The sequence below is a fragment of the Pongo pygmaeus genome, chromosome 2 (assembly GCF_028885625.2).
Source record: "Pongo pygmaeus isolate AG05252 chromosome 2, NHGRI_mPonPyg2-v2.0_pri, whole genome shotgun sequence".
Classification (NCBI taxonomy): domain Eukaryota; kingdom Metazoa; phylum Chordata; class Mammalia; order Primates; family Hominidae; genus Pongo; species Pongo pygmaeus.
The window spans coordinates 100,000,620-100,022,825 of record NC_085930.1 but is presented as its reverse complement, the minus strand read 5'-3'; the positions used below and the strand labels follow the sequence as shown (position 1 = coordinate 100,022,825).

At 45.8% G+C, this 22,206-nt stretch overlaps 1 protein-coding gene across 4 annotated transcripts in view; it reads left to right on the top strand.

Annotated features, from left to right (window-relative positions):
- Positions 1 to 4,632: 4,632 nt before the first annotated feature.
- The window catches only part of CACNA1D (calcium voltage-gated channel subunit alpha1 D), a 330,171-nt gene continuing 312,597 nt past the window's right edge, over positions 4,633 to 22,206 (top strand). For 2 of the 4 annotated variants that reach the window (XM_054483848.2, XM_054483846.2), the window contains exons 1-3: positions 4,633 to 5,257; positions 7,176 to 7,485; positions 11,628 to 11,733. In XM_054483848.2, coding sequence (XP_054339823.1) covers positions 5,191 to 5,257; positions 7,176 to 7,485; positions 11,628 to 11,733 — 483 coding nt within the window. In that variant the 5' untranslated portion in view covers positions 4,633 to 5,190. The remainder of the gene's footprint in view (positions 5,258 to 7,175; positions 7,486 to 11,627; positions 11,734 to 22,206) is intronic. The other 2 variants (XM_054483847.1, XM_054483845.2) reach the window with 2 other exon arrangements.

The window sequence follows — 22,206 nt, the reverse complement described above, 5'->3', positions numbered from 1 at the left end:
GAGGGGGTTAAGGAGGTGATCCTTGCTTAAGGACCCATACTGTGGTTGGAGAGACAGGATTTATAGCCAAGAAGCAATCACATGAGACACAAGAATGTATGTCATCAAAGGGAAAGCCAGGTGCTACAGGCCTTTAGGGAAGGGGAGGTGGGGGTGGGGGCACACGAGTGTCCATAGCAGCAGTAGCAATCAGAGAAGGCTTCTGGAGGAGGCAGAGACTTGACTGAGGCTTTTTCAATGGAGAGGGGTTAGTGGGAGGTCAGCAAGTCAGCAAGGTAGGGATTCCAGGTCAGCGAATAAACAGGAGCCAAAGCAGAGAGTCAGAAATGAGCACAGCATGTTCACAGTCTAATGAGACTGCTGACCACAGCTGAAAGTGAATGGTGCGAGATGATAAGGTTGAACACTAGTCAGAGGAGTTTAGGTTGAATGTGGAAGGAAGGAGGAAGAAAACATTTTTTGGTTAGGGAAGTGACATAATGTGTTTTGAACAAGATGGATTATTTGTGGGAGGAAAAATGGAGAATGGGCATCTTGTGCATGACCTGGGGTGTGAGATGGTGAGGTTCTGGATCAGGCCATCAGCAAGGTTTTTTGAAATGCAGTGCACGCAGGTAATCATGTCTGGCATGCCAGCTCAGTGCCTTCAAGTGGGAGTGCTTTATAAATAAGGTCATGGAGATTAAGACCCCACAATAGTGTGTTAGCAACATAATTGGGTTGTAGCATATGTAGCTGATTTAGAGCTGAAATCTTTTGTTTTAGCCTTTCCTCATGTCTTGTTGGCTCAGCCACTAAGTAATTCTGTGTGGTTTTGGGCAAGCTACTTAACTCCTCAGTATCTTGGTTTTGTTGTCTGTAAAATGAGAATTTTTTTTTTTTTTTTTAGAGTTTTGCTCTGTTGCCCAAGCTGGAGTGCAGTGGCGCGATCTCTGCTCACTGCAACCTCCACCTCCCAGTTTCAAGCAATTCTCCTGCTTCAGCCACCCACGTAGCTGGGACTTAAGGCGCACGCCACCACTCCCGGCTAATTTTTGTAATTTTAGTAGAGATGGGGTTTCACCATGTTGGCCAGGCTGGTTTCAAACTCATGGACTCAAGCCCACCTTGGCCTCCCAAAGTGCTGGGATTATAGGCATAAGCCACTGAGCCTGGCCAAAATAAGGGTTTTATAGTACCTCATAGGCTTGTTATGAGAATTAAAGTTAGTACATATAAAGTGCCTACCCTAGAACCTGGCACACAGGAAGCCTTTAAAAAATCTTATTATTTATTTATTCAGTAGTTTGCATTATCATGGGAATATAAATATTTAAATTACCCAATGGGCCAACGCATCTAGAGCTGTGCTGAATCAAGGCCCTCAAAAAAAAAAAAAAAAAAAAATGCTTGCTGGAGACATCGCCAAGATGGGACTCATTCAGAAACTGGGATGGAATGTCAAAAACTCCAATTCAAGGCTGAGCAGTGGCTCATGCCTGTAATCGCAGCACGCTGGGAGGCTGAGGCAGAACTGCTTGAAGCCAGGGCTTGCAGGTCACAGTGAACTATTATCACACCACTGCACTCCAATCTGGGCAACACAGTGAGACCCTGTTTCTAAAAATAATTATTTTTTAAAAAACCCAAACCCTCCTGCAATACCATAAACTTGTTAAGATCTAACGCACAAAACCTGGAGACCGAAACCACAATTTAATCATGTCACTTTTGAGCTAAAACACCTTCACTGGCTCTCACTGCCAAGAAATTGAATCTGCTCTTCTTAGCCAGCCAGCCTTCTTCCACAGATTTGGGTTGGCCTTTCCAGCCTCCTCCTCCTCTAGCCCAGGTGGTCTTTGCCTCAACCACACTGTGCTCCTGCTCATTTTTAAACACACCCACCTTGCACTTCAGTCTCCCCTGTGCCTTTGCTCTTACCCCCGAAGCTCATTCCTCATACATCATTTATGACCTGTAAAAGTAGTCACCTGTTTTTAATAGACTTTTTTTTTTAAGAGCAGTTTTAGGTTTACAGAAAAATTTTGCAGCAAGGACAGAATTCCTATGTATTCTCTCCCCCAACAGGTTCTCCTATTAACATCTTGCATTGGTGAGCTACACTATATACACAGTTATAACACTGGTACACCCCAGTGTTATAATTGATGAACCAATATTGTGGTACTACTATTAACAAAAGTCTATAGCTTGCATTAGGGTTTATGCTTTGTGGTGTACAGTCCAATGGGTTTTTGACAAATGCATAATGTCCTACATCCATCATGGCAGTATCATAAAGAATAGCTTCACTGCCCTAAAATTCCCTGTATGCCACCTATTCATCCCTCTTTCTCCCGGTCAGTTTTTAAGAATCAGTTCAAATGCCCTCACTTCTGTGAAAACATCTCAGTTCCCTCAGTTACAATTAATCTGTCTGATGCTTGTATAGTGCTTTTTCATACTTGTTATAGCTGTCATGTTTCCATGGTATGAAAGAAGTATACACGGCCGGGCGCGCGGTGGCTCACGGCTGTAATCCCAGCACTTTGGGAGGCCGAGGCAGGTGTATCACCTGAGGTCAGGAGTTTGAGACCAGCCCGGCCAACATGGTGAAACCCCGTCTCTACTAAAAATACAAAAATTAGCTGAGGGTGGTGGCGCGCGCCTGTAGTCCCACCTCTCAGGAGGCTGAGGCAGGAGAATCTCTCTTGAACTCAAGAGGCAGAGATTACATTGAGCTGAAATTGCATCACTGCATTTCAGCCTGGACAACAGAGTGAGCAAGACTCCGTCTCAAAAAAAAAAGTATACAAACTTTTCTTCTGTCATTAGGTTGTCCTTGAGGAAGGAACTGTGCCACAGATTTGTCCTGACATCTAGATCAGACCCTTATTTTAACTGGTGCCTTATGAATGCTGGCTGCACTGAACTGAACCATGAGCAAATATGGTTCGGCTCAGTCATCCACCAGATACAGTATTTTCCCCTCTAGACAGGAGCTGCTGTTTGCAAATCTCCCCCACCCCAAATCCGAGCCAGCAAAGGTATCATAAAACAAACTTTCTCAGTGAATTTTGTAGAAAAGGCCTCAAGAGGCAAGGCTTTAGACCAGGAGTTCTGAAAGTGACATGTGTACTTGTGAATTTCATACATGCTCCTTGGATGGGCTAGTTTCTTTGGAGGGAACCGTCTTCTATCCCTTCAGATTTTGGATCAGAAGCAGCCATAGGAGAGGTGGCCCAGGCCAGCTTTATATTGTTACTAGACCATAGGGCGATTTCTCGCCTCTCCAGTCTCCAAAAACAAAGCACAAAAAAGGACAAGAGCCTGGTTGTTTTCATCCGCACGAACCAGACACCCCCTCAGGAAGGCCTCTGGAGAGTCTTCTGTCTGGTCCCCAGTCTCTCTGCCCAGGTGCCCCCCAACAATTGAGGATGACTAGTGTGTTCTCTTTGGTTAAGGAGCACCTTCCCATAAACACGTATTTTTCTTAATTCACGCTGAGCTTTTACTTTATTTTTGCTTTAAAGTCACTGTTCTGAAACGTTCTAAAACGCCGTAGGAACATGCAGATCGGAACAAAAGCAAATAAATCGAATCCTGTGAAGTAACAAAGCAGACGCCCTTCTCCTAACAGCCAGCACAAAGCTAAATGAAAAATATCACTCATCCACTAGATAAAGTATTTTCCCCTCTAGACAGGAGCTGCCGTTTGCAAACCTCCCCCACCCTAAATCCGAGCCAGCGAAGGTATCAAAAAATAAACTACTCCCTTCAGCTCCCAGACTGGAGGCAACAGTTTCAGCAGCACCGTCTATTTCCTTGAGCAACACGAGCGGTTTGAAAGACCTTGGCTTTGAAGTCCCTGTACCTGCCTCCAAACACACGTGGGGGCGGGGCGGGGCGGGCTGGGGTGGGGGGAGATATTGCCCCCCATCCTCGTTGCCTTCCGCGACGCCAGGCCAGGCGCAGGGCAGGGGAGAAGATGGGGGGCGCCCTGGATTCGCGGTTCCAGCTGCAGGCAGTTACCTGGGGTAGTGAGTGCTCTCTACAGAGCCGGGCTACCCCATCCCCCCGATTCCAGAAAGGGCCCGAGAAAAGCAGGGGGCGCCTGCCCCGCTCCGAAGCAGCCAGGGAGTCCGGCCGAGCCTTGACGAGGGTGCGCTCGGAGACCGCAGCCGCTACCTCCCGCTAGCACCTGTGCTCCCAGGGGGCGGGGCCTCCTCCAGGTGTGCGCAAAGTGGGGCCGGCGCGGCGTCGGGGCCGGCGCGGGAGCCCGAGCTGTTCCCCAGCCCAGAAATGCGCGGGGAGGAGCGGTTCATCCGCACTCCAGCGCCGCTAGAGCCACTGGCGCCGCCTGCCTCCTCCGGGTCCCGTGGGGAGAGCGCACCGTGCGGCGCGGAGGGGGTTAACCAGGCAGCCCGCGGCTGGAGCGCGCTTAACCCTTTGGAGCCCGCAGGTCAGCCAGGCCAGGCCGGGGTGGCGGCACCCCGAGTCCCACGCGGCGGCCACCCCGAGCGTGCAGGCGGTGCCGGGCAGAACCCCGCGCCGGGCTGCAGACCCGCCGGGGCGCGGCGCGGCGCGGGCCGTGGGCGGCTCGGGGCGGGCGGAGGGCGGGGGACGGCGGCGGGCGCGCAGCGTCGCCAGGGCGAAGCCGGCGTGCGGCGCGGCGCGGCGGGCGCGGAGCGAGCGGGCGGGCGAGCGCCTCCGTCCCCGGATGTGAGCTCCGGCTGCCCGCGGTCGCGAGCCAGCGGTGGCGCGGGCGGCGGCGGCGGCGGGCACCGGGCACCGCGGCGGGCGGGCGGACGGGCGGGCATGGGGGGCGCGCCGAGCGGCCCCGGCGGCCGGGCCGGCATCACCGCGGCGTCTCTCCGCTAGAGGAGGGGACAAGCCAGTTCTCCTTTGCAGCAAAAAATTACATGTATATATTATTAAGATAATATATACATTGGATTTTATTTTTTTAAAAAGTTTATTTTGCTCCATTTTTGAAAAAGAGAGAGCTTGGGCGGCGAGCGGTTTTTTTTTTAAATCAATTATCCTTATTTTCTGTTATTTGTCCCCGTCCCTCCCCACCCCCTGCTGAAGCGAGAATAAGGGCAGGGACCGCGGCTCCTACCTATTGGTGATCCCCTTCCCCATTCCGCCCCCGCCCCAACGCCCAGCACAGTGCCCTGCACACAGTAGTCGCTCAATAAATGTTCGTGGATGATGATGATGATGATGATGAAAAAAATGCAGCATCAACGGCAGCAGCAAGCGGACCACGCGAACGGTGAGCAGCCAGAGCCCGGGCACCCGCTGCCAAATCAGATCCTGTTATGGTCCTCCAGCCCCCTCCCCCTTCCCCGCGGCGCTGGGTGGGTTGAGGGGGTTGGAGAGGGTGCTGCCAGCTCGGTGTCGTCTACACAGAGAGGGGACATGCGTGACAGCCACTCCGCGCTCCGCTCCAGGCCCTGAATGTCAGAGTTAATTCTGCATTTGTGGGGTGGGGGCGGCCGTGGAGTGTGTGGAGCGCGGTGCAGCCGGAGGGGCGGCGAGTCGGGGTGATTCGGGTTCAGTGTCCTCGGGCTCAACTTTCCTTCAACGCCCCCGAGCGATGGCAGGGGGGCCGCAAGTCTTCAGCCGGAGCCCCCTTGCCAGCCTCTTCTCGCCTTCCACTCCTCCCCCGCCCCCTCGTTGACTAGGAAGAAGGTCCCTGGTGGCATCCGGAAAATTCTAGGATTGCCCGGTTTCGCCCTCTGCGCCGGTGGGTGAAGCACACCCATCCCCTCACGGGGGAGGCCCGGCCTCGGTATCGGGGAAAGGGGCTCGGGTGGAGCGTGCGTTCCCGCTCCCGTCGCCGGCTGTGCACACGTCGGTAACCTAGCAATGCCCGGGGAGCCGCTGCCGCTGTGGGGCTCCCCTCCCCAGCTCTGGCCCGAGCACCACGTGCAGCTTCCACGCCGGCCCGGGCTTGGTCGAGGGAGGATGAAGCAGCTCCTGGCCAGCCCTCCCCTTTGGAGACCGCCAGTGCCCCCCAACCCCTGTCGGCTGGAAGCCTTTCCGGGTGAGCGCTCCCCTAGGGAGAAGCTTGACATGACTCGTCCCCGCTCCGATTGCCCGCCGCTCGCCCGCTTTGCCCCCTTCTCAGGCTTTCAAACCCGTGCTTACTTTGACTCTTTACTTAGCAATAATTGGCTTTGCAAACGTCCATCTCTCTACCTTTCTGTCACCTCTCTCACTTCTGCTTCAATGAGGAGACTGTGGCGGAAGGCGGCAGGTGCCTGGGAGATCTACCTGGGAGATGGCCTGACCTAAAGCTGGCGGGGGCTTCGCATAGGGAGCCTCCTTGGGTTTCTGCCTTGTGTGCACCTGGATACCAACCTACACGGAGATAATTCCCTCTTAGGCCTGGAGGCCCCTGGCATAATCCAGTCAGTCTATCCTAGGTGTAGGGGTGCAGGCTGACTGCCTTGTCTGTCTCTCTGGATGCTGGCTTGGCTGATGCTGCTGCAATTTAAAATGCAAAAAAGCCCTAAAGATGTTTTCTGTTTTCGGAAGCCTGTGGAGGAAATGAGTCCCAAGCATCATGAATTTTCATTTGCAGGAAGTGTCAGTGCATAATCTAGATATTTGTTATGGGGTTTTTGGTATTGCCTCGGTGCCTATGGAAGATTTTTTTTCCGTACTGAAAAAAAATACATTTGTGGCTGTGGAAAGATGTTGGAGTAACACTCTGAAAATGATTAAGACTATTGAATTATTGGTACTGCCTTTTTTTTTCCCCCTTGGTGAAGGTGGTAGTTATGTTAGAGAAAAGCTGTTGTATGTATCTGTTAACTCATTAGAGATAGATGGGTTTTACAAATCAGAGATGTGCAGTAAATGTGGGAATGACCTCAGTTTTGTCAGAAGAAATGCACTAAAAGACCCTTTGTGAAGACGTGATGTGAAGGAGTACTAACCCCACTGGGTGTGATGCAGCAGTGATCCTGTGTGATTCACACTGAGACCAGAGCTGGTGGACTTTTTTCTTGACTCTCCAGCTGACTAAAGCCCAGCTTGTGAAAAATAGGACATGAGATTCAAAATGGAAACATAGGAATGAATGATTCGCCTGTTATTGATGGGAGACAACCTTTGATTTTTTTTCTCCTACACACTGGATCCTCATTTAAAAAAAAAATCTTTGTTTTTCTCCTTCTCCCCAGAGGCAAACTATGCAAGAGGCACCAGACTCCCTCTTTCTGGTGAAGGACCAACTTCTCAGCCGAATAGCTCCAAGCAAACTGTCCTGTCTTGGCAAGCTGCAATCGATGCTGCTAGACAGGCCAAGGCTGCCCAAACTATGAGCACCTCTGCACCCCCACCTGTAGGATCTCTCTCCCAAAGAAAACGTCAGCAATACGCCAAGAGCAAAAAACAGGGTAACTCGTCCAACAGCCGACCTGCCCGCGCCCTTTTCTGTTTATCACTCAATAACCCCATCCGAAGAGCCTGCATTAGTATAGTGGAATGGAAGTATCCTTTTTTTGGGGGAAGTCTTTCTCATTTTCTCTTTTACCATCTGTTTTTTAAAAGGATTTGCTTTCTGAAGTGACACAAAGCTGTAGCAGTCTGGAATGCAAGTAACAGAAGTTGTATATAAGGGGTTTCATTGTATATACCTTCCTGTCTCCTCGGGTTGCAGAGGGGTGGCTGTACGGGTATATTTAGCCCACTGTCTGGGTGTGTGTATAGTAGTAGTGGGGGGAGGGAGTGACAGCCTGAAACTTCACAGGGGTAGATAATTAAAATGTGAAACCAACCTTTGGTCATTGGACATTAGATGATTAGTTTTAAATTCAGTGTTGTTTTTGGGCAATAGCATGCATTGAACCTATTGCAAACAAGGTATACAGATTAGAAAAAAAAGACTGTATGAGACTCTGTTTGAAGGGAATACATTTTTGACCTTTAGTAGAATCTTCTCATTCTGATGTTTGAAATTTGCTTCTGCAACTACAATTAATGCTAAGGTTGCTTCTAGTCTGACATTTGGTGATTCTAATTATTCAGGTAGCTACAGATGTGAGCACATGCTTCCTAGGGAGAGATTACTTTTGATTTTTTTTTTTCTGATCAATGCTATAACTTCCTGGAATTTCCTTTTGACAAGTTCCAAAGAAGCATTTGGAACGTGAGCATGAGGGAGCCAGTGAAGGAAGAGGTTCGTGTGTGCCTCTTCCTCCTGAGCCCTTATGAGTTATAGAACAGCCCTTTCAGTGGAGGAATTTGCAGTTGCTGCCTTTATAAAAAATTCTGTCTATGTCCTTGGACTGGAGTTACATTTCTGGGTGTCTCCTTTGTATTTTTAAAATTGAACTCCAAATGGCCCAGAATGGCTGTCATGTCCCAGATCTTGGAAAATGATTGTGCTTCAGCCTGCTTAACCCCTTCCCTAAATCTGGAGGCCAACCTCCAGTTACTGCGACTCTTCAGAGGAGGTTGACTGAGGCGTTCTTTCTGAGCAAATGGCTTTTTAATTAGGCAGATGATTCATTGGTCTGGGTAAAATAAAGCATTTCCTTTCCCCAGAAGGGTGTTTGGAACTGTCAGGGGCCTTAGAACAGTTCCTAACTATAGGAAGGGGTGTGAGTATAGGAATTCCCTCCACCAGGCCCAGAAGGATGGAGGGGCCACACCAAAAAGGGAGGATGTTGGCAGCCAGCTAGAAAGTGGAGCTGAAATCCCCTTATAATTTGAGGATCCAGCTCGGCAGCTATTTGCATGCCCTCTGTCTTTAGTTGGCTATTTTCTGTGCTAATGGACGGGAGTTAAAATGAGGTAACTGTCTAGAAAGATTTTGGAGAGAGCAGCCAAATGCTAGGGTAGGATTTGAGGGGTTCTCATGTGCTTTTTCATTTTGCAACAGATGTCTCTTCTCTAGAGTGAGTTATGGTGTCTCTCACATAGCTGGGGTTGTGTGTGTGCATTTTCTTTTGAAGTTCTCTAGTCTGAGAACGAGGAGGAAGCTAGGTAAGCCAGCATATGGCCCAGTGGCATTGCTAGAGTCATGACAATGGCTGTACCTTGCCAGGAAGACCTCAGACTGGCTTGACATGACTCTGAGTAAGCAGAGACCTCTTTGTGGGGTCACTACTTTTGTGTGGAGTGGGTGGGAGGCCTGATGCTGTTTCTCTTTGTGCACAGTAATGTGTACATAGCAATTTTTGCACACAGAGTGAATTCCTGGATCACGCTGCTGTCTCCCTTTCCCAGTTGCCAGACACATGTGTACAGGAATTAGGGAATGTGGCTGCCAATTCAGGGAGAGGCCTGTTTACAAATGGGACAGTTTGTAAAATAGATAGATCTTTAAGCGATATATGATTTTTTTTTTTTTTTTTTGATGACAGTTTCCTTCTAATTCGGGGAGCAGGCTATAGAAATCCTTTCCACCCCAGGCAGCTCTGTCAAGGCCCCATCCGCAGTGGGAGAGCAAGGGTCAAGGGTCATTTGTTTTTACAGACAGGTATGACAGACTGTCCTGCCCCCTGGAGGAGTGAGGGATGTTCTCCTTATCAGAAGGAATTGTTAGGATCAGACCCATCTATTTCTCTATTGCTCTGTTCTGCTTCACTTGTGAAAATCTTACGGCAGTGAGGTGGTATCCACTTGTACCTGGAGACTAAAACTGGACCAACATAAAGACAAAAAAATACAACTTATATTTAGTCTTCCTGAACAGTGTTAGTATTTCTCAGATGTGCTGGTTTATCATTTAGGTATTGGCAAATTGAAAAGGAAGAATACCTATTACTTAGGTATTGGGAAATTGAAAAGTAAGAATGGAAGAAAGAGGGAGAGAAGAGACTGTTGCGTTTCTATAGAGAACAACATGAGGGCCCTTGACTTTAGATTTCAGTGGGGACCTGCAAAAAGGAAAAATGGAAAGGGCATTCTGAAGTCTTAAGGTGGGCTGTCTGAAAGTTAGATCCCTGGGTGAAAAAGATTTTATAATATTAGATAAGTTGAGAGAACCAATGTGAATTAAAGCTGACTGGCTTAAAAAAAAAACCCATCAAAATTAGTAAGGGAATAATGTTATTCATTGCCTTTTTTCGTTGAGTTATGAAAGCTCTTCGAAGATGAAGGTTTTATGAAACTCAAGATCTCTCCAGAGGCCGGGCACGGTGGCTCACGCCTGTAATTCCAGCACTTTGGGAGGCTGAGGTGAGCAGATTGCGAGTCCAGAAGTGAGCAGATTGCTTGAGTCCAGGAGTTCAAGACCAGCCTGGGCAACATGGCAAAACCCCTGTCTCTACTAAAAAAAAAAAAAAAAAAAAAATTAGCCAGCATGGTGGCACATAACTGTAGTTCCAGCTACTTGGGAGGCTGAGGTGGGAGGATGGAGGATGGCTTGAGCCTGGGAGGCAGAGGTTGCAGCAAGTTGAGATTACGCCAGTGCACTCCAGCCTTGGTGACAGTGAGACCCCATCGCAAAAAAAAAAAAAAATAGATATCTCTAGAGAGGTAAAGAGTATTTGTTTCCTGTGGCATTTTTGGATTTCCCAGAAGTATGTCAGGATGAGTGGAGAATAGTCTGTTCGTATGCTCTAGTTTTAAGTACCTTGAAGTGTTTAGTTAAACCGTGGCCTTGCCTCTTGTGGGTGAGTGTATAGGCGAAGCACTGTGGTAAAATCAAGCCCAGGAATTGCAGATGAGGCTGGTGCTCACAAAACCTTGTATTTGGAAAGGCTGAAAACCCAAAGAAGAAAAACAATCATTTTGGCAGATGTCAAATTTTGTATTGCCAATTTTGACAGTGTCTCTTAATAACACCAGAATGTTTAGGTAAGTATCTCTTGAAGGCTGATCTCAAAGTGATTCTTCCAGACAGACCACCGAGATTGAGAAATGTTAAAGCCTACTTTGAACGTGTCTGGTGCTGATTTCTTATGGCTTTTTAATTTAATTTGTTTACAAATTGAGCACAGTAACAGCATATTATAAACTGAGCTCCAGTCCAGCTCTAATCTGAAACAGTTATAGCCATCGATTCCTCTAGCAGAGAAAGCAGAGGCGGGAGCTGAAGCCTGGCTCGCTGCTGATCACATCTGAGGTATTGGAATATGCCATGAGAAAGTCACAGGTAGAATGAGAAGGTCCTGGTGGCTTGGCCTGGCCAAGTCCAGACAGGCGATTTAGGCTGACCCTGCCAAGAATAGCCCCTGAGAAAATGGCTCTAACACATGGAGGCAAGGATCTGTGGAAGACATTTATCCCATGATGATTTCTCTGTGTCTACCACAGCCGGGAACTTAGTAAGGCTCTTGTCACTTTTAAACCTGTAAGAAGCAGAAACCTGGTTCACACAGTGCCCTAATTGGATGTACTTTTAGGTTTTAATATACAGTGTGCAGCCCAAGATTGAGTGTAACATGATCCTTGCAACAGAAGAAAAGGACACAGAGAGGTCATTTGGTAGGAGGCTCCACTGTGAGATGACCACCAATGATTACTTCTGCCGAAAACCTAGCAGTCACAGCAGTCAGCCGAAATAGGATTTGTGTGTGTCATTTTCCTTTTAAAGGTGCTTCGAAAGTGATGTGATCGGGAGTGTGATGAGGGACATGGTTTATGTTTCCATGACACATATATACCTTAACACATTTTTTCAGACCATTTGACATATTTATATTATTGGCTATTTTTGCCAATTGTGTGGCCTTAGCTATTTACATCCCATTCCCTGAAGATGATTCTAATTCAACAAATCATAACTTGGTAAGTGTCCTTAGAGTTCCTGCTGGTCCTGGTATATGGTTATCGTTTGCTTCTATACTTAAACTGGCAGCTGGCCTTCTGGGTGGTTGAAGTTTATAGCCATGCATGTCGTGTTTCTTGGAGCTTTGCAACAGTGGTTTTTTGTTTGTTTGTTTTAACCTGTATTCTCAAATTTATACTGAATGAAAGTATTTAAAGTCATGAATCTTTTATAAATAGATGTGGAATTTTTATGGAAGAGATTTGGAGCAGATTTTAAAATAACTGTTATCTCCACATAAGTTTTTGCTACCATTCTTTTCCTGATAATATTAGCTTTTTTCTTTTCTTTTTTTTTTTTTTTTTCTTTTTAAATCTAGTGTTCTTGGGAGTGGTGGGTACTTTGGTCAGTTGTTCTGGTAAGTAGAGAATTATCTTAGACTTTGTACATGAACTATTTTTAGAGAAGTAGAATATAACAAAACTAATAAATCTACATAGAGCATAATTTGGAGAATAATACATGATGTTATTGAATACATGATATAATATTAAAGTTTCTACTCCACGTCCTATGAAATGCTCTAAGAGAAAATGATTGTATGGTTAAATAAATCAGGATGCTTCCATATACTTTGCTGCCTTCTTAAAGATTTATAGTGCACATTATCTTAGTAAAAGCTTTGGGAAGTTCTGCAGTTAAAAAACAGGTTTCCTTTTGTTTAACTCAGCTAGTGCCTAAAAGTAATCAGTCATGAATTCTTTAAACTTTTTTTTTTTTTTTTTTTTTTTGGCAAAAGACTTTAACATCATGGAACCAGTGGTCCATGGAACTTCCTTTGGGAAAGGTTGATATAGTGTTTTTTAAAAAAGCACTAAAGAGTACTAGACTGGGACTAGGATCTTGTCCCACTCACCTGTCAACTAGCTGTATTTGGGGTCATTTCTCATACCTTTCTGCATTGCTGTGCAGCCACCTGGCAATTAGGAGGATTGGGTAAGAAGATTGCTAGGATTGTTTTTACCTCTGACATTCTGCAATCTTTCTTTGATGATTCAGAAGCCATTTCAGGATTTTTCTGGTGCTGCAGCATCCTTCTTGCAAGGATTGGTTCTTTGCAATCAGAAGCCATGCAGAATGGGAGATGAAGGGGAGCCCATTCTGGATAACAGGAAACTCTATTGTTTTTCTTCTCTTCTCTTAGCTGGTTCCGTTTGTTTTTGGCTTCTCATGTTGAAGCTCTATTTTAGCAGGGCTGGATGTTCCTAACTGAGCGAGCGTTGTAAAGGCAAACACACTAGGCTCTCCCTTGTGTGGGAGAGCTCTGCTGGCTTCTGAAGATAGTGAAATTATGCTCTTGTGAATAAGCCTTAACGATTTATGTACAGGATTTCATGTTACATTTAAAATGTTGTGGCACATTTCAGATGTAATGTGATGTCTATTTGTATGTGGGCTTTAGTAGTTTGATATCTAGAGAATTTTCTAAAAATTTTGGGAATTGATGCTGAAAATACAACTATAAATGAGAGTTGGATAACCACATAAATGCTGGTAGTATATATTTGGACAATGCCAGAGATCATTTGTTTAACTTTGGACATTTTATGTAGCTTTTGATTTCTTTGTAGACATGTGACATTAGACGATTGTTTTAAAGAAAAAGCAGAAGTGGTGGAAAGCCTCTCATCAATGGAGATAGATCATCGTAGTCTAGGCCACAGATGGTGTTAGCCTTGTTACCAAATTTAACGATGTGGATGGTGACCCAGATTGTTACTTTTCGTAGCTCAAGAGAACATGATTAAACAAACTTAGAAAATAAATACCTTTCAGAAAGGCAGATTAATTCAGATCAATGGAATAATTAATGTAGCTGCATGTGTAAGCCAATTAATATTCTGAATTTTTCCCAGGGAAATTCAGGGCACTGATATAAGCACTGTCAGACCATTTGGATTTCTCAGCTAAGAAGTCAGGAAATAAAATACAGGAAATGGATTAATCTTTCCCTTTTGCACCCCCTCTCCAGTGAATCCTTTCTTGACAGTTCTTAAGCTTTGAACTTTCTTTTTTTTGGGGGGGGGGCGGGGATTTGGCAGTGTTTTAATTTGGCAGGCCTTTCTAAAAGCCAACGTATATTCCTTTGACCTCTTCACGTAGTATTCTGAAACTCATGGCATTCAACTTTGTGTCTTGCTTTCACTTGGATGGTCACATGACCAGATGAATTTATACTCTGCTTGACTCTTTAAATACTTCCTTTCCCACTGTGGGAAGGGAAGATCTTTGTGGATTTCCTTCTGACTCTAAGCAAGGTCCCATGCCATGTTGGTCCTCCCATGAGGGAGCTGTTTTTTTTTTTTTTTAATACATTTGACCCAATTTGTACTGGAGTGATTGCTCTATTTTTGGGTTTGGTTTAGAGGCAGCTGAACGAAGCTTATTTTTCATCTGTAGTAAATACCTTTCATTTAATGTGAATGGTAAAATCAAAGGGCAGACGCTGAAATGAGTTGCAAGGCTGCATGTATCTGGAAGCTGCTGGGTTTCTTTGCCTCATAGCTCCATGGGAAAGATGCATGTTGAGCGATAGAGTGAGATTCAGGGCCAGTTTTATGTGTGATGTTTCTGCCTGTTACCAGTTACCTAGTAAAATTATGACTTTTTTTGGGTAAGAAATGTGGCCATCCCCATTGATCCAATGTTCTTTGTTCTGGATAGTATGTAACTCAGCTAGTTTTGGGATTTGGAGACTACCTTGGGGGGCAGAAGTTTTCCCAGGGATAGTTTTTGTTCTTTATTTTTTTAAAAATATAAACACTCTTAAGTTTCTATGCAGCTTTTGTTTATGGACTTGCAGGGACTAGTGGAGGCTGGAGTCATGGAAACAGTGCAACTCAGTTCCCACAGTAATAGCCCTCCTAGTTCAGTCAATAGCAGTATTTCCTCAGTTCCACTTACTGAAAGCAAATACCATTGATTTTATTATTATTATTTTTAGCACAGAGGAGGGGAATGCCTCTGTATCAAGTGTCAGAGTGGGGATGATTACAATATCATACTTCACTGTGAGGAAAAATGCTTTGTTTCCTATCATTCAGTTTCTTATAAGCAAACCGACATGGTTGAACAGTTTTGAGTCTGTGTAATCTGTTCCTGGTACTCTTCCTCCCGATGCTACCTCTTACTTCTCTGGAGTGTGAAACTAACTGCTTGAAATTAAAAATGTCCAGAATGGAGATCTTCATCTGCCAAGTCAGACCTTCCTTGATCTCTACTGATGGCTGCACTCACCTCTAAGCCATCTCTAAACCAGCACTAAGCGCCTGGAGGCGAAGGCCCATGGCCCATGTCTCTCTATCCCCTTATCTAGCAAAGTGCCTGGTGTACCAGGTGCTTTTTATTTGCTTTTTGTTTATTTTATTTTTATTTTTATTTTTTTTGAGGCTCTGTCGCCCAGGCTGGAGTGCAGTGGTGCCATCTCGGCTCACTGCAAGCTCCGCCTCTGGGGTTCATGCCTTTCTCCTGCCTCAGCCTCCTGAGTAGCTGGGACTACAGGCGTGCACCAACACGCCTGGCTAATTTTTTAGTAGAGATGGGGTTTCACCATGTTAGCCAGGATGGTCTTGATCTCCTGACCTCATGATCTGCCCGCCTTGGCCTACCAAAGTGCTGGGATTACAGGCGTGAGCCACCGTGCCCGGCCACCAGGTGCTTTTTAAACCAAACCAAAAGTTTCACTGTCTGTGACCCTTTTCCTGCCTGTCTTCTCATCTTGTTGTTGAGGTTGGGTTTTGAGCCTGTTGACATTTTGCCTCTAAAGGCCTGCGAATTCCACTGTCAAGTGACTTCCGCTACAGAAGTGATCCTGAGGCCTCAGTGGTTACCCATTGCCCAAGGGGGAAAGGCCAGAGTGTGGCCAGGTCCAGCTTGGTCTGGTCCAGCTTTGTTGGGTTTTGTCTCCACTCCTCTCCTTTACAGCCCCATCCATTTGTCCACAAAATTTCCTAAACATGCCTCCTTCCCTTACTTGTCCACCCCCTGGCTTCTCCATTTGAAATATCTCTTCTTTCATACTGCCCCTTCTTTTATTTTTTTGAGACAGGGGTTGCCCAGGCTGGAGTGCAGTGGTGTGATCTTGGCTCACTGCAACCTCTGCCTCTGGGGCTCAAACAATCCTCCTATCTCAACTGCCTGAGTAGCTGGGACTATGGGCACATGCCACTGCACCCGACTGATTTTTGTATTTTTTGTAGAGATTGGGTTTCACCATGTTGCGCAGACTGATATCAAACTCCTGGACTCCAGCAATTTGCCCACCTTGGCCTCCCAAAGTGCTAGGATTACAGGTGTGAGCCACCGTGCCTGGCCTCTACCACCCCTTCTTTACTGTCACTCTCCTTATAGCTGCTCAAGAATAATCTCAGATTATGTTTCTTCCATGAAGCCTTTCCTTACACTGATCCAAACAATCTGAACCTTTTTTGTGGCATTTTGCACATAAAATACCCTGTATTTTTTGTTATTTATATGCACATCTTTTTTTTTTTTTTTTTTTTTTTTTTTTTTTTTTTTTTGAGACGGAGTCTTGCTCTGTTGCCCAGGCTGGAGTGCAGTGGCACGATCTCAGCTCACTGCAAGCTCTGCCTCCTAGGTTCATGCCATTCTCCTGCCTCAGCCTCCTGAGTAGCTGGGACTACAGGCGCCCGCCACCATGCCCGGCTAATTTTTTTGTATTTTTAGTAGAGACGGGGTTTCACTGTGTTAGCCAGGATGGTCTCGATCTCCTGACCTTGTGATCCGCCCACCTCGGCCTCCCAAAGTGCTGGAATTACAGGCTTGAGCCACCGCACCTGGCCTATATGCACATCTTTATCCTCTTGAGCATCTTCAGAATACAGTTAGTAGTGAAGCATTCTGAATCCCCAACCATGCCTGATGCAGTGGTAGAGTTATACAGTAGATGTTCAGTAAATAAGTACTGCTGATGTGCATCAAACGAATGACTTTCCCAGGAGAAGCACCACCATCATTCCTTCCTCTGAGCCATGTTTCAGATTTTCTTGGGTGGCAGGTCCCTCTGTGGATTTCTTGCAGGTCCTTAGCTGGGAATGAGTGGGAAGGTGTACGTGTTATTCCTGAAAAGCTTAGGGTCTGTGGCCTTTCTTGTGCACCTCTGGTTAAAAGAACCCACAGTGTTGGCTTTCATAGCAGAGCAGTCTAGGAAATTTTGTGCTCTGGTTCCAGGGCTCAGAGTAGCAAGAGTGGTGGGACCTGTCTGAGAAGCAGTGCTGGGCTGTGGATGCTTGCCTGTGGGACCAGATGCCTTACAGTGGCCAGGAATGCTGTGGGACAGTCTACTTTGATTGCTTTCTTTCCTCCATGGCTGAGATCTGAGTATAGTGTTAACTGGGCTTAAAAATCAAGTCCGTCGTATCTGCATGGTCACGTAGTTCGGCATCTCATGGCTTTTGCACCTAGTGGTGTGAACCATAATACCTGAAACACAATTTCATAACCTGGCTCCTTGGGCTTAGCCTATATGGTGGAGGTTAGGTCTGTATATCATCAAGACTGCGTCTTTGCATGGTTGTCGTTCTGTTGGAATTGAACTTTCTTATTTCTGTAGGCCTAGGTTCTGTCTATTCTTCTCAGACAGCTCATATGCTGCGCTTCTTCCCTTCAGCCTTCTCTGATCCTTGTCCAGTCCCCGCCTGCCTATATCTGAGTACTTGCTTTCCCTCTGGACACCCCTGTGCCCAGTCCAACTCTCTTGTACAGACACCAGCCCCTTTCCCCCGGTTTATAACTGTTATGGGAAGTGGCATGGAGTGTGATGGTCTGCTCATGGGCTGTGGGGTCTGACAGCCTGACTCTTTGGCTGATTAGCTGAGTGACTTTGGATGGAACTAGAATATGAGTTCCTAGAGGCTGAGACTGCAGTCTGATTTGGGTGTATAGCCTTGTGAACTTAATCCTGTGCCTGGTACACGGGAAGAACATCAGGAAATGCACGTCAAATGAGTGAATAAATAAATGAATGACCATACAAGGGCTCCATGGTATATTCTTGTAGATCATTAGTTAATTATCAACAATTGGCTAATGATTAATGTTTGCCTGAGAGGCTGACTTTTTGTCCATTAGTAATGACATCCTAGGAAACACCTGGCAGAGTTCGTCTTTAATTTCAGGATTATATCTTTCTTTCTTGGCAAATTTAACTATTAAAGAGGAAGAAAGACAAGTACTTGATACTTTTTGAATCTGTAAGTTATAAACCTGTCTTCTGTGTTCAATGTTGTATATTAGACACATTGCAGATGATTCTATTTGGATGGATGTGTGACTGTCACCTTTCACATAAAAATTAATTGAGCCAGTTATAGTGGTATGTGCCTGTAGTCCCAGCTATGTGGGAGGCTGAGGCAGGAGTCTTAGTTGAGCCCAGGAGTTTGAGACTGTAGGGGAATATGATCGAGCCACTGCACTGTAGCATGGGTGACAGAGCAAGACTCCATCTCAAAAAAAAAAAAAAAAAAAAAATGTGGTAGAAGGAGAGAGAGCCTTAAAATGACCAGAGTAGATGGATTCGTGTAGTAAAACTTTACCCAAAGCTGGTTTCCTAATGATACAATGTGAAACAGTCTATGTGCTATACAAATAGTTATATCTCTTTTGTTAAGCCTTACGTCATTTCGACAAAGGCATTACTTGATTGAGTATTGACGGCTTTTCCAAAGTAAAACCCAGCTCTTAATTGAGATTTGTGGCTGGGCATGGTAGCTCATGCTTGTAATCCCAGCACTTTGGGAGGCTTAGCAGGGAGGATTGCTGGAGGCCAGGAGTTCAAAACCAGAATGGGCAACATAGTGAGATTCCATGTCTCCCCCCCAAAAAAAAAAATTAGCTGGGTGTGGTGGCGTGCACCTGTGGTCCCAGCTACTCAGGAGGCTGAGGTGGGGGGATTGCTTGTGCCTGGGAGGTCAAGACTGTAGTGAGCTGTGATTATGTTACTGTACTCTAGCCTGGGTGACAGAATGAGACCCTGTCTCAAAAATAAAGGAAAAAAAGAAGAATTTAGGTTTTTTTACTATTAAAATTCCTTAAGAGGAATTCCAATGGGGGTCCTTGCTCATTTGGTTTGTTTTTTTACAATGTGAATATCATTATTTTATAGTCATACCTTATACAATGAACCTCCCCATCTAGACCCTTCACTAGTGAGACTACCTTAGGGTGAGGATATTTGGGTATATTAGAGTATTAGCCAGAACTCTTTGGGTTACAGATTGTGGGAATACAACTCACTCAAATTGGCTTAGCTGAAAAAAAAGTGCGGACGTATGTACAATTTATAAACTCAGTTAACCAAAGAGTCCACTGGGTAGAAATGACATCAGACACAGCTGGAAAGGGGGCTGAAAAGATGTCACCAGCATTCTATCCCTGCCCTGCACCCTCGGTTTTCTGAGCCAGAGTCTGACTGACCTCTAGTAGGTCAGCCTCACGTTGCCTATGTATACATCTTCCTCAGCTCATTTTGAGGAGGGCATGTGGGGACATGCATTTCTTTCTTTTTTTCAGATTTTATTTTATTTTAAGTTCTGGGATATGTGTGCAGGATGTGCAGGTTTGTTACATAGGTAAATGCGTGCCACGGTGGTTTGCCGCACCTATCAACCCATCACCTAGGTATTAAGCCCTGCATGCATTAGCTATTTATCCTGATGCTCTTCCTCCCACATTTCTTTTTTTTGTTTGTTTTTAGCATGTATTTTAGGTTTGGGGGTACATGTGAAGGTTTGTCACATAGGTAAACACATATCGCACAGCTTTGTTGTACATATTATTTCATCACTCAGGTATTAAGCCTAGTACCCAATAGTTATCTTTTCTGTTCCTCTAACTCCTCCCACCACCCCCCAACTCAAGTAGACCCAGTGTCTGTTGTTTCCCTCTGTATGTTCGTAAGTGCTTATCATTTAGCTACCACTTATAAGTGAGAGCAATGCATTTCTTTCTTTATTTCAGCTTAAGTTCGGTATTTTAACAATGATTGCATCAGAAACAGAGACCTCTGTAGCAGATTGGTGGGTAGTTTTCTTTTTTTAACCTTCCTCGTCGGTGTTTGTTTACTTTTTAACTGTCTGACAAATGTGAAAAGTACCCGATACAGGGGGACAGCATGCCCAGCAGTAGAGACACTTGGGTCTTAAATACCAGTGGTGGTGGGGACATGCCCCAACAGACCCCAACAGCTTCTCACCAAAGAAAGTTCCTAAAGGAATGGAAGAGGTTCTAGAATTCTGGAGGTGGGGTGTACAGGGAGGGACCATGTGCACTGTTACTGTTGAGTGGACAGATGTGCAGAAGGGAGGGGTGTCGGCGGTGTCCCTGCCCCAGCAAGGGTAGAGGACCGGTTAGCAGTTGATCCAAGAGTAGATGTTAGCATCCCCACCATGCAGCTACAGGATGTGGTCCCCAAGTCTTGTCTGCTCATGTGATGGAAATAAGGAGAGTGGTGGAGGGGGGGTCTTCCTTTTTTAATTCAAGTGAGATTGGTATTCTCCTAGCTGGGGTTCCTGTGGGCTGTAAGGGTGTTTGGCTGGGCAGGCAAAGCCGGAAATGGGTGGTATGGAGGAAGAAACAGAATAGCTGAAGATGGGATGAAGGAGGAACTGCCTGAACTGATCAGTCAGCTCCACAGCCCTGTGTGTGTGTGTGTGTGTGTGTGTGTGTGTGTGTGTTTGAGAGAGTGAGAGAGAGCTCATGCTCATGAGTGTGTGAGTTAGGGGAAAGGTAGAGGTGGGCATTGTTGACACAGACCTTGCAGGGCGAAGCCTTCCTTTGGTGGCTTTGATTAAGCAGGGCCCCAGACACTGCCCGGGCTGGAGAAAATGACTTTGTTCTCCAGAACTTCAAAGCAATTATTTTTGCTAATTTTTTTTCTTCCTCCCTGTTAGGTGAGTGGTAGTTTTAGAAATCACAGGACATCTGTTGAAATTATTGAATGAGTGAACGCGAGGTGAGGCTGGAGGGAATCAGGGGCTGACCCGAGGGAGGGCGGGGAGGCAGGTGCAGACTGCTCAGGGAGTGTGGTGGGAGCCCAGTCTTGGCTGGCCCTGTAGGAGCCAAGCCAGGGAAGGCAGGAAGAGGTGGCCTAGGTTAGCTTTGCCTGGGGATTCAAAGGGGCCAGGCGAGAGGCTCATGCTCTTTCTCCTTCCCTTTCCCTGCCATGCTCGTCTTCTGAGGGCTGACTCTGAATCCTTTTCCTGTGTCCGTCGGAGATTCCTGCATAACATAGACTCACAGATACTTTTTTAGAGCTATAAAGGCACGTATTTATAAGAAAGGAAATTGAGGCAGCTTTATTCAACAAATATTGATTGAGACCTCCTGTGCAGAGCACAGCAGCCCTGTGTTTCTGCCTTCCAGCCTGCTGCTGTGGCTCCCCGTGCCTTGTCATGAAGGAAAACCTACAGTGTGGGGTCAGAGAACAGCTAGATTTGTTTTCATATTTTGCATTCCTACTATAAATCATCACTCAAAATGGACACAAGTAATACATGAATACATTGTTTCAAATAATTAAAACAATACAGATAAAGTAACAAACCCCTTTACCTACCCAACTCCTTCTAATTACAATGATCAGTTCCGTGTGTCCCTTCTGAATTGTTTTTCGCAGCATGTGTGTACATATGTATATATCACCTGTGCATTTTGAAACATAAATACAGTTTATTTTAAATTTCATGCAAGTGGGAACATGCATTCTCTGGCTTCCTTTTTTCCACTCAATAGACCTTACAGATCTTTCCATGTCTGTGTGCAGAAATCTAACAACTTCATGGTTGGTGTAAAATATTCCGTGTTTGAATGTACCACAGTTTGTTTTCTTTGTGATGAACATTTAGGGTAATTCCAGAAGTTTTACTGTTTCAAATCATGCTGCATTGAATATCCTTTTGTATGCTTCTTTGTGCATGCAAGAAAACGTTTGTCTGGGATGACAACTCAGAAGTAAACTCTTCGGGTTGGAGGGTATGTGCGTTTTTAATATCCATGTTTATTGCCACATCATTCTTCACTAAGCCTGTACTCTTTTACCTCACACCACATCTCACTGCCTCAGCAGTCATTGCACTCTGCAGAGTGACCTCATGTGTTCTGTATCTTAGGCTGTACAAAAGGAAGTCTTGGGGGTTGGGTCTGGCCTCTCTCTGGGATGTTAGTAGCATCTGGAGCATCTGGTTAGAATAGAAAGTCCACAAACCTGAGCCCTAGATTTTTGGAATCTATTTTGCACCAGTGACCAGATAAGAGGCACCAAAACTTATTCTTTTCTCCCTTGCTTTCAGTGCCAGGTGCTTAGATACTATTGTTTCTTTTGAGTGAAATATTCATTCCAGGTAGCTAATAGGTAAATAAGTTCGTAATACAAAAACTGAGTCTTATTTTGGAAGATTTGCTTGCCACAGACTGGT